This window comes from Oncorhynchus gorbuscha, unplaced genomic scaffold (assembly GCF_021184085.1).
Source record: "Oncorhynchus gorbuscha isolate QuinsamMale2020 ecotype Even-year unplaced genomic scaffold, OgorEven_v1.0 Un_scaffold_1120, whole genome shotgun sequence".
NCBI classification, from domain to species: domain Eukaryota; kingdom Metazoa; phylum Chordata; class Actinopteri; order Salmoniformes; family Salmonidae; genus Oncorhynchus; species Oncorhynchus gorbuscha.
Window position 1 is genome coordinate 6,698 of NW_025745994.1, and position 13,303 is coordinate 20,000.

Below are 13,303 nucleotides of genomic sequence, written 5' to 3' on the forward strand. Positions count from 1 at the left end.
TTCGGTGAGGACAGACACACAGCAACAGAACACATGACTATGGACACAGGGACAGTCAGTTCTGGTCGTTCGGTGAGGACAGACACACAGCAACAGAACACATGACTATGGACACAGGACAGTCAGTTCGGGTCGTTCGGCAGCAACAAAAAATCAATTGTGTCTAATTAACTCTGGCATGTACCATGTGGCCAGTGTAACATGTACACTATTGGTCAGTGAAAAACACTGGCATGTACACTATTGGTCAGTGAAAAATAAAGTCCTACTTGATGTGGTGTTAAAATAACAACATTTTTCAAAGTGTTGCAGTGCTCCCTCATTTAACTCTGGCAAAAGTGTTCAAAGGAACTCTGACTGGTGTTTGAAAGCTCTATATATATAGCTCAATATCAGCACCGACAGTGTAAACAAAAACACTTGATTCATAGTCAACCGGACTCTCTTTAACTAGTGTTAGACTTTCCCCAGTGTAATTTTCATTAACACCTGTAGTTTTCACAGAAAATCATTTTGGGACGTTTAACACTGTATAAAGAGTGTAATTTGCATATTCCCAGGGTGCCTTTTTTTTTGAGTAAATTGTTTACCACCCGTGGCTGTATTTGTTAGTGACAAAGATATGGTTGTTTCTTACCTTTTTTTTTTTAAAGGCCTATGGCTTTTTCTCACAAGTAAGTCCCAGGGCGGGAGTAAGTCCCCTAGGAGGGGTGATGTCATAATACAATTAACCGGCCCCAAAACCACGGAAAAATCACGACACTGTACCTCTACAACAGAGCCGAAAGGTTACACTGAAATAATACATCATAAAGACAAACTAATCATATTACTTATTGGACAATCAGTAATTGATGGATATAATACAATTTGTTTTTGCCTAATTGATGGCCCTAACAAATCAAAAATTGACTTTACTGACTTTCTTGATATGTTTGGACCATGATAGTTTGTTGGTGATGTGGACAAAGGAACTTGAAACTCTTGACCCATCGTTGTCGGTGATCAGGCCTAACACTGTTGTGTCCTCAGCAAACTTAATGATGGTGTTGAGTCGTGCCTAGCCATGCAGTCGTGGGTGAACAGAGAGTACAGGCGGGGACTAGGTACACACCCCTGAGGGCCCCGTGTTGGGGGATCAGGCGGCAGATGTGTTGCCTACCGTTAACACCTGGGCGGCCCGTCAGGAAGTCCAAGATTCAGTTGCAGAGGGAGGTGTTCAGTCCCAGAGTCCTTAGCTTAATGATGAGCTTTGTGGGTACTATTGTGTTGCGCTGAGCTGTGGCAGTCAATGAACAGCATTCTCACATAGGTGTTGCTTTTGTCCAGGTGTGAAAGGGCAGTGTGGGTGCAATAGAGATTTTGCATCATCTGTGGATCTGTTGGGGCGGTATGCAAATGTAATCCTTCTGGCCCAGCGGCCTTGTGAATGTTGACCTGTTTAAAGGTCTTACTCAGATTGGCTATGGAGAGCGTGATCACACAATCGTCCGAACAGCTGGTGCTCTCATGCATGCTTCAGTGTTGCTTGCCTCGAAGTGAGCATGAAAGGCATTTTGCTCGTCTGGTAGGCCCTCGTCACTGGGCAGCTCACGGTTGGGTTTCCCTTTTGTAGTCTGTAATAGTTTTCAAGCCTTGCCACATCCTACAGTGTCGAAGCCGATGTAGTAGGATTCAATCTTAGTCCTGTATTGATGCTTTGCCTGCTTGATGGTTTGTCTGAGGGCATAGCGGGATTTCTTATAAGCATCCGGATTAGTGTCCTGCTCCTTGACAGCTGCAGCTCTAGCCCTTAGCTCGGTGGGGATGTTTCCTGTAATCCATGGCTTCTGGTTGGGATATGTACGTACTGTCACTGTGGGGACGACGTCATCGATGCATTTATTGAGGAAGCCGATGACTGAGGTGGTATACTCCTCAAATCAAAATCAATCAAAATGTTATTGGTCACGTACACATGTTTAGCAGATGTTAATGCGAGTGTAGCGAAATGCTTGTGCTTCTAGATCCGACAGTGCAGTAATATCTAACAAGTAATCTAACAATTCCCCAACAACTACCTTATAAACACAAATCTAAGTAAAGGAATGGAATAAGAATATATACATATAAATATATGGATGAGCAATGACCGAGCGGCATAGGCAAGATAAAATAGATGGTATATAATACAGTATATACATATGAGATGAGTAATGTAAAATATGTAAACATTATTAAAGTGGCATTATTAAAGTGACTCGTTATCCATTTATTAAAGTGGCCAATGATTTTGAGTCAGTCATCCTACATCCCCAAACCATCCTCATCCCAAACCATCCCCCAAATCATCCCCATCCCCAAAAATTCCACATCCCCAAATCATCTTACATCCCCAAAAATCTACATCCTCCAAACCATCATCCCCAAACCATCCTACACCCCAAACCATCAACCCCAAACCATATCTGTAAACCATCCTACATCTGCCAAACCCCTGCCAAACCATCCTCATCATCCAAAATCCCATCCTCCAAACCATCCTACATCACCCAAACCATCCTACATCCCCAAACCATCCAACATCCCCCAAACATCTACATCCACCACCATCCTTCAAACCATCCCTCCCCCAAACCATCCCATCCCCCAAACCATCCCATCCCCCAAAATCCTACATCCCCAAACCATCCTACATCTGCCAAACCATCCTACATCATCCTACATCTCCAAAACATCCTACATCCCCCAAACCATCCAACATCCTTCAAATCCTGCATCCTACATCCCCCAAACCATCCAACAACCTCCCCCAAACCATCCTACATCCTCCAAACCATCCTACATGCCAAACCATCCTCCCCCAAACCATCATCCCCCAAACCATCCTACATCCCCAAACCATCTACCAAACCATACATCTGCCAAACCATCCTCATCCTCCAAACCATCCAACATCCCCAAACCATCCTACATCCCCAAACCATCCTACATCCCCCAACATCCCCAAACAATCCTACATCCCCAAACCCAAACTACATCCACCATCCTAAATCCTCCAAACCATCCTACATCCCCCAAACCATCCTACATCCCCCAAACCATCCTACATCCCCCAAACCATCCTACATCCCCAAACCATCCTACATCTGCCAAACCATCCTACATCCTCAAACCATCCCATCCAAACCATCCTACATCCTGCCATCCTACACCCTCAAACCATCCAACATGCTCCAACCATCCTCCCCCAAACCATCCCATCCCCCAAACCATCCTACATCCAAACCATCCTACATCCCCAAACCAAACCATCCTACATCCCCAAACCATCCTACATCCTCCAAACCATCCTACATCCTCCAAACCATCCCTACATCCCCCCCAACATCCCCCAAACCATCCTCCCCCAAACCATCCCTCCCCCAAACCATCCTACATCCCCCAAACCATCCTACACCCCCAAACCATCCTACATCCACCAAACCATCCTACATCCCCAAACCCAAACCATCTACATCCTCCAAACCACATCCTACATCCTCCAAAATCCATCCCCCAAACCATCCTACATCCCCCAAACCATTCTACATCCCCCAAACCATCCTACATCCCCAAACCATCCTACATCTGCCAAACCATCCATCCCTTAAACCATCCTACATCCCTTAAACCATCCTACATCCCCCAAACCATCCTACATCAAACCATCCTACATCCCCCAAACCTTCCTACATCTGCCAAACCATCCTACATCCTCAAACCACAACATCCTCAAACCATCCAACATCCTCAAACCATCCTACATCCCCCAAACCATCCATCCCCAAACCATCCTACATCCCCCCCCAAACCATCCTACATCCCCCCAAACCATCATCCCCCAAACCATCCTACATCCCCCAAACCATCCCATCCCCCAAACCATCCATCCCCCCAAACCATCATCCCCAAACCATCCAACATCCTCAAACCATCCTACATCCTCAAACCATCCTACATCCCCCAAACCATCCCTACATCCCCCCAAACCATCCTACCCCCAAACCATCCCTACATCCCCCAAACCATCCTACACCTTACTGCAGTGTCTGGGGCCTTTGCTGACAGTGTTATTATTATACCACATGACAACCCCATAGTTCTCCTACACCAAATATACATACACCAGGGCTCTGCTGTTGTGTTAGCGACTGTAGCCTAGCAACATGAGTGTATAGAACGTTAGAGCAGAGAACTTCCCGTGCCTGTATGACGAACAGCAGAGTGTTCAGGGCTACAGAGGAAAACCCAGATACTGTTAGGAAACCCAGGTAGGCTAGAATGGTCCACATATGGAAGTCAGCCTCCAACATAACACCTGAGCCTATTCTTCCTCCTCTCCCAGCCCCCTCATCCTCTTCCTCCTCCTACACCCCTCCAACGGACTGCTGCCAGAAAGAAAGAGAGAGAGAGAGAGAGAGAGAGAGAGAGATGGCAGCCGCAGCGGTGTTGGGTACAGTCAATGTGTTGAGTAATGGAATGAGCTTTTTTAGGAATCAGAGCAGAACACACTCATCGCTGAGTGTACCAGAATATATATATATATATATATATATATATATATATATATATATAGAGAGAGAGAGAGAGAGAGAGAGAGAGAGAGAGAGAGAGAGAGAGAGAGAGAGAGAGAGAGAGAGGGGTAGAGAGAGAGAGAGAGAGAGAGGGTGAGAGAGAGAGAGAGAGAGAGAGAGAGAGAGAGAGAGAGAGGGGTAGAGAGAAGAGGGTAAAGAGAGAGGGAGAGAGAGAGAGAGAGAGAGAGTGGGAAGAGGGGGTAAATAGATAGAGGAAAGTGAGGGATTTAGATCAATAAGGGAGAGAGAGGAGAGTGGAGGAACAGATGGAGATAAATGAGGAGAGAGAGTTGAAGAGGGGGAAGGGAGTGAGCCATTAGGTTAGGAGAGGGAGGAGATAGAGAGAGAAGCAGAGGGAGATAATGAGGGAGAGAAGAGAGAGAGTTGAAGAGGGAGAGAGAGCGCCATTAGGTTAGGAGAGGGAGAGATAGAGAGAGAAGCAGAGGGAGATGAATGAGGAGAGAAGAGAGTTGGAGGGAGAAAGAGAGCACCATTAGGTTAGGAGGGGAGAGATAGAGAATCATTAATAGAGAGATGAAGAGAGAGGAAAGATAGAGAAAAATATCCTCCCAGCATCTCAGGAGAATCCACGGTGAAACCAGAGACTATATCTCTGGCAAACACCCTTACTCTCTCAGCAGCATCAGTCCTCAGCCCAGCCATCCTGTCTACTGGGTGAGAGAGGGAGGAGAGTAGAGGAGACAGACAATGTTAATTAACAATAAACCAGTAGTACTACTAGTGGTAGTAGTAGTACTACTAGTGGTAGTAGTAGTAGTAGTAGTAGTAGTAGTAGTAGTAGTAGTAGTAGTAGTGTAGTCAGAGGAAGGCCCTAGAAATGGTCAAGGACTCCAGCCACCCTAGTCATAGACTGTTCTCTATTTCTGTTCTCTGTTTTGCACGGCAAGCGGTACCGGAGAGCCAAGTCCAGGTTCAAGAGGCTTCTAAACAGCTCCTACCCCCCAAGCCATAAGACTCCTGAACATCTAATCAAATTGCTGCCCAGACTATTCACATTGCCTGTCCTCCCTCCTCCCCCTCTTTTACACCAGCGGCTACTCTCTGTTATCATCTATGCATAGTCACTTTAACTCTACCTACATGTACATATTACCTCAATGACCTCGACGAACCGGTGCCCTGCACATTGACTCTGTACGGTACCCCCTGTATATATAGCCTCCACATTGACTCTGTACCGGTACCCCCTGTATATAGCCTCCACATTGACTCTGTACTGGTACCCCCTGTATATAGTCTCCCATTGACTCTGTTCCAGTACCCCCCTGTATATAGCCTCCACATTGACTCTGTACCAGTACCCCCTGTATATAGCCTCCACATTGACTCTGTACCAGTACCCCCTGTATATAGCCTCCACATTGGCTCATTACAGAATCATATTGAAAATGCACGTGCATTTGCAATATGGTTCAATGGGCATTAACCATATGAAATTTGACATGCTCAAAAATCTTGCAGAAATGCAAAATTGCATTGTTGGTTAGGGGCTCGTAAGAAAGTATTTCACTGTAAGGTTTACACCTGTTGTATTCAGCATTTCACTGTAAGGTCTACTACACCTGTTGTATTCAGCATTTCACTGTAAGGTCTACTACACCTGTTGTATTCAGCATTTCACTGTGAGGTCTACTACACCTGTTGTATTCAGCATTTCACTGTAAGGTCTACTACACCTGTTGTATTCAGTATTTCACTGTGAGGTCTACTACACCTGTTGTATTCGGCGTCTGTTGATCACTACACCTGTTCTATGAGCCGTTCTGGTTCAGAATACTAACTTGACTTACTTAGTCTACCCCCAGGTTGCCAGGGTAACCTCCCCAGTTGTAATCAGCAGTCATGGATGAATGGATCTGCCCCAGATGAAGAAGGAAGTGGAGAGTCTGAAATACCAACTGGCTTTCAAGAGAGAAGTCCTCCAAGACAGTCACTGGAGTAAGTCAACTACTACTACACTACTACTACACTACTACTACACTACTACACTACACTACTACACTACTACTACACTACTACTACTACTACTACTCACTACTACTACTACCACTACTACACTACTACTACACTACTACACACTACACTACCACACTACTACTACACTACTACACTACTACTACACTACACTACACTACTACTACACTACTACTACTACTACTACTACTACTACTACACTACTACCACACTACTACTACACTACTACTACACTACTACTACTACACTACTACTACAACACTACTACTACACTACTACTACAACTACACTACTACTACTACCACTACTTACTACTACTACTACGATTTTTTTTTTTTTTAAATGGTGGCCGAAAGTCTTCTGTTCTTTTGTCCAGTCGATTGGTCGACATTTTTAAAACGTGTATTTTTCCATTTATAGACACCCCTATGTGTTTAAAAAAAATAAACGATATGCATTGAGCTTCTCTGATACTTTAAACTTCATGTTCACTGAAATAAGACACAAATGACTCAAGAGGGAGCCAGAGATCTAGATAAACCAGAAGAAAGAGAAACAACCTGAACCTGACCCGATTATTCTCCTCCTATTCCTGCTGGCGTTAGCAGATTCTGCCATTACTCTCCTGAAGTTGCCGGTAATAGGTTAGGAGTCGGCAACCTTTCTCATGTTGAATGACCTTACGTCTCTACCCCATCTGCATGCCAGTTATGGTTTCACACATTTCTGTGGAAAAGTTTAATTTAATTTATAATAACGTCTTCATATGTCAAAATATATTGTAATGTGTTAAATCAAAATTATATCCAAATCTAAATAAAAATGATACTAACCTAAAAAGTAACTTCTATTGCCAACTATGGTAAAGAAAATAGTCTACATAAAGCCAACAAATAAATACATTGCAACCTGCAGGTAGAAAATATCCTGATAAAAAATTAAATATTCTATAAATCACATTGGCTTCATATTGTCACGCCCTGGTCGAGGTATTTTGTGTTTATCTTCATTTATTTGCTCAGGCCAGGGTGTGGCATGGTTTGTTTTGTATGTGGTGTGTTGGTATTGGGATTGTAGCTTAGTGGGGTGTTCTAGTTAAGTCTATGGCTGTCTGAAGTGTTTCTCAATCAGAGGCAGGTGTTTATCGTTGTCTCTGATTGGGAACCATATTTAGGCAGCCATATTCTTTGAGTTTGTTGTGGGTGATTGTCCTTAGTGTCCTTGTTCATGGCGTTGTGTTAGTTTCACTAGTATAGGCTGTTTCGGTTTCGTTACGTTCTTTGTTTTGTAGTGTTTATAATTGATTCGTGTTTTACGTTTGTTTATTAAACATGGATCGCAATCTACACGCTGCATTTTGGTCCGACTCTCCTTCTCCACAAGAAAGCCGTTACACATATGGCCTGTCTGCAACGAACTTGACATATTGTATCAACTATTAACTTGAGTCGGGGCCAAGTAAATTTATAACACTGTATAAAATATTCTGGGTCTTCAGAGTTTCCAGACACATCTGTCGGCTAGTTGAGTAATGGATAAGAAGCAGTGCTTGACTTGGCCAGGAGCTGAGTACCTTCACCTCAAATGATCTACTGCTCGAGCTCCTCTTCCTCTTATAGAATATTATCTCTAAAGTATTCTGGAGCTCCTACACCTGAATATAAAACAGTTCCAGAACCCAAAATGAGTTCCGGAACCCATTCCAGTCCAAGTCAACCACTGATCAGAAGTAATCAGATAGGGCTATTTTATGATGTTTCCACTGGATCAGAGCATGAAATGTTTCTCTTTCACTCTGAGTAGTTATTGTTGGACAATAAGAACCTAACATTATCAAAAAAGGAGAGAGGATCTCTGGCAGTCTCTATGGGAGTACCACAGGGTTCAATTCTCAGATCAGAGCATGAAATGTTTCTCTTTCACTCTGAGTGGTTATCGAAAGGGAGAGAGCTGGAAGGATTTTTCAAATACTTTGAGGAACTATTTGTAATTCTCAACGGAATTACAAATACTTGCTGTTTTTAGGTGAAGAAAACATTTACTTTGAGAAGCTCCACAGTTTATTAGTGGTGGAGATTTAAAAACAAATCTAATTTTACTTGTCACAGTCACATGGTTAGCAGATGTTAATGCGAGTGTAGCGAAATGCTTGTGCTTCTAGTTCTGACAATGCAGTCTGATTTTTTATTTATTTTTTTATTTCACCTTTATTTAACCAGGTAGGCCAGTTGAGAACACCTTTATTTAACCAGGTAGGCCAGTTGAGAACAAGTTCTCATTTGCAACTGCGACCTGGCCAAGATAAAGCATAGCAGTGTGAACAGACAACACAGAGTTACACATGGAGTAAACAATTAACAAGTCAATAACACAGTAGAAAAAAAAGGTGAGTCTATATACATTGTGTGCAAAAGGCATGAGGAGGTAGGCGAATAATTACAATTTTGCAGATTAACACTGGAGTGATAAATGATCAGATGATCATGTACAGGTAGAGATATTGGTGTGCAAAAGAGCAGAAAAGTAAATAAATAAAAACAGTATGAGGATGAGGTAGGTAAAAATGGGTGGGCTATTTACCAATAGACTATGTACAGCTGCAGCGATCGGTTAGCTGCTCAGATAGCTGATGTTTGAAGTTGGTGAGGGAGATAAAAAGTCTCCAACTTCAGCAATGTTTGCAATTCGTTCCAGTCACAGGCAGCAGAGTACTGGAACGAAAGGTGTCCGAATGAGGTGTTGGCACCTAGGTACTTATAGATGTCCACATATTCAAGGTTGGAACCATCCAGGGTGGTGATGCTAGTCGGGCATGCGGGTGCAGGCAGCGATCGGTTGAAAAGCATGCATTTGGTTTTACTAGCGTTTAAGAGCAGTTGGAGGCCACGGAAGGAGTGTTGTATGGCATTGAAGCTCGTTTGGAGGTTCACAGTGTCCAATGACGGGCCGAAAGTATATAGAATGGTGTCGTCTGCGTAGAGGTGGATCAGGGAATCGCCCGCAGCAAGAGCAACATCATTGATATATACAGAGAAAAGAGTCGGCCCGAGAATTGAACCATGTGGCACCCCCATAGAGACTGCCAGAGGACTGGACAGCATGCCCTCCGATTTGACACACTGAACTCTGTCTGCAAAGTAATTGGTGAACCAGGCAAGGCAGTCATCCAAAAAACCGAGGCTGTTGAGTCTGCCGATAAGAATATGGTGATTGACAGAGTCGAAAGCCTTGGCAAGGTCGATGAAGACGGCTGCACAGTACTGTCTTTTATCGATGGCGGTTATGATGTCGTTTAGTACCTTGAGTGTGGCTGAGGTGCACCCGTGACCGGCTCGGAAACCAGATTGCACAGCGGAGAAGGTACGGTGGGATTCGAGATGGTCAGTGACCTGTTTGTTGACCTGGCTTTCGAAGACCTTAGATAGGCAGGGCAGAATGGATATAGGTCTGTAACAGTTTGGGTCCAGGGCGTCTCCCCCTTTGAAGAGGGGGATGACTGCGGCAGCTTTCCAATCCTTGGGGATCTCAGATGATATGAAAGAGAGGTTGAACAGGCTGGTAATGGGGTTGCGACAATGGCGGCGGATAGTTTCAGAAATAGAGGGTCCAGATTGTCAAGCCCAGGTGATTTATACGGGTCCAGGTTTTGCAGCTCTTTCAGAACATCTGCTATCTGGATTTGGGTAAAGGAGAACCTGGAGAGGCTTGGGCGAGGAGCTGCGGGGGGGGGTGGAGCTGTTGGCCGAGGTAGGAGTGGCCAGGCGGAAGGCATGGCCAGCCGTTGAGAAATGCTTGTTGAAGTTTTCGATAATCATGGATTTGTCGGTGGTGACAGTGTTTCCTAGCCTCAGTGCAGTGAGCAGCTGGGAGGAGGTGCTCTTGTTCTCCATGGACTTCACAGTGTCCCAGAACTTTTTGGAGTTGGAGCTACAGGATGCAAACTTCTGCCTGAAGAAGCTGGCCTTAGCTTTCCTGACTGACTGCGTGTATTGGTTCCTGACTTCCCTGAACAGTTGCATATCGCGGGGATTGTTCGATGCTATTGCAGTCCGCCACAGGATGTTTTTGTGCTGGTCGAGGGCAGTCAGGTCTGGAGTGAACCAAGGGCTGTATCTGTTCTTGGTTCTGCATTTTTTGAACGGAGCATGCTTATCTAAAATGGTGAGGAAGTTACTTTTAAAGAATGACCAGGCATCCTCAACTGACGGGATGAGGTCAATGTCCTTCCCAGGATACCCGGGCCAGGTCGATTAGAAAGGCCTGCTCACAGAAGTGTTTTAGGGAGCGTTTGACAGTGATGAGGGGTGGTCGTTTGACTGCGGCTCCGTAGCGGATACATATCTACAAGTAATCCAACAATTTCACAACTACTACCTTATACACACAAGTGTAAAGGGATAAAGAATATGTACATAAAGATATATGAATGAGTGATGGTACAGAACGGCATAGGCAAGATGCAGTAGATGGTATAGAGTACAGTATATACATATAAGATGAGTAATGTAGGGTATGTAAACAATATATAACGTGGCTAGTGATACATTTATTACAGACATTATTACAGACAAGTTATTTTAGAGTTGAGTCAGTATGTTGGCAGCAGCCACTCAATGTTAGTGGTGGCTATTTAACAGTTTGATGGCCTTGAGATAGAAGCTGTATTTCAGTCTCTCGGTCCCCTTTAAGCCAATCAGAAAGAGATCTCCCAAATGGACACATTTATATACCTACATTTGAATGCAGGACAGGTAGCTTATAGGCATATATACTTCTATGTGTAACCAGGTGCGTGTCTAGCTGATAGAACTCTAGAACTCTCAGTGATATAACTGTAGAACTCTCAGTGATAGAATGTCTCTATAGAAGTAAAGGAGATAATTATCAGTGATAGAGAGAGCAAGAGAAAGAGAGAGAGAGGAAGCAAGAGGGAGAGAGAGAGAGAGAGAGAGAGAGAGAGAGAGAGAGAGAGAGAGAGAGAGAGAGAGAGAGAGAGAGAGAGAGATACAGAGAGAGATACAGAGAGAGAGAGAGAGAGAGAGAGAGAGAGAGAGAGAGAGAGAGAGAGAGAGAGAGAGAGAGATACAGAGAGAGAGAGAGACAGAGAGAGAGAGAGACAGAGAGAGAGAGAGAGAGAGAGAGAGAGAGAGAGAGAGAGAGAGAGACAGAGAGAGAGAGAGAGAGAGAGAGAGAGAGAGAGAGAGAGAGAGAGAGAGAGAGAGACACAGAGAAGTTCCATAGTACATCTGGACGACAGCATGGCCAATGCAGACGATCCACCACACAGCGCCCAGATTTAAGGTCATACGGCCTCTGCAGAAATCACGGCATCCGTCTTCCTCGTGCTTCACGGAAGCAGTTGTCAACGAAGTGAGTTTGTGATTATACAGTGATTTACATTGACAATCGTGTCAATGCATTGTTACGACATTTGTGGAGGCAAATGGCGATGCGGTACGGATCTGGCCTCTGTCTGGACGCCTCTGGAGGCTCCTCGTTGCGTCACATCGTCCATATGGAGCCTCCAAACCACATTTATGGATCAAACATACATTTGCATTTTAGTCGAGGCCTCCGCAATGAATTAGTTCACAGAGATGAAAGTAAATATATACAGTATAAATGTAGTATATATATATATTTAAATATATACAGTATGTATGTAGTATATATATATTTAAATATATACAGTATAAATGTAGTATATATATATTTAAATATATACAGTATGTATGTAGTATATATATTTAAATATATACAGTATATATGTAGTATATATATATTTAAATATATACAGTATGTATGTAGTATATATATTTAAATATATACAGTATATATGTAGTATATATATATTTAAATATATACAGTATGTATGTAGTATATATATATTTAAATATATACAGTATAAATGTAGTATATATATATTTAAATATATACAGTATGTAGTATATATATATTTAAATATATACAGTATATATGTAGTATATATATATTTAAATATATACAGTATGCATGCAGTATATATATATTTTTAAATATATATGTAGTATATATATATTTAAATATATAGTATATATATTTAAATATATACAGTATATATGTAGTATATATATATTTAAATATATACAGTATGTATGTAGTATATATATATTTAAATATATACAGTATGTATGTAGTATATATATATTTAAATATATTTAAATATATACAGTATATAGTATATATATATTTAAATATATACAGTATATCGACCAGTAAAATTGGGGTAGTATAACAATATTCTATTAATAAACATATAACAGTACATTATATTAATAACACAGCCCTAGTAACAACATTCTATTAAATATACACAGCCCTAGTAACAATATTTTATTAATAACACAGCCCTAGTAACAACATTCTATTAATAACACAGCCCTATGACAACATTCTATTAATAACACAGCCCTATAACACCATTATATTAATAACACAGCCCTAGTAACAACATTATATTAATAACACAGCCCTAGTAACAACATTATATTAATAAAATATAGTAACAACATTCTATTAATAACATGTAGTAACAACATTCTATTTAAACAGCCCTAGTAACAACATTATATTAATAACACAGCCCTAGTAACAACATTCTATTAATAACACAGCCCTAGTAACAACATTCTATAATAACACATCCTTAGTAACAACATTCTATTAATAACACA

At 42.3% G+C, this 13,303-nt stretch overlaps 1 protein-coding gene across 1 annotated transcript in view; it reads left to right on the forward strand.

Moving 5' to 3' along the window:
- Positions 1-6,466: 6,466 nt before the first annotated feature.
- The window catches only part of LOC124021461 (guanine nucleotide-binding protein G(I)/G(S)/G(O) subunit gamma-13-like), a 19,776-nt gene continuing 12,939 nt past the window's right edge, over positions 6,467-13,303 (forward strand). Inside the window, exons 1-2 of the mRNA XM_046336658.1 lie at positions 6,467-6,545; positions 11,821-11,830. Coding sequence (XP_046192614.1) covers positions 6,467-6,545; positions 11,821-11,830 — 89 coding nt within the window. The remainder of the gene's footprint in view (positions 6,546-11,820; positions 11,831-13,303) is intronic.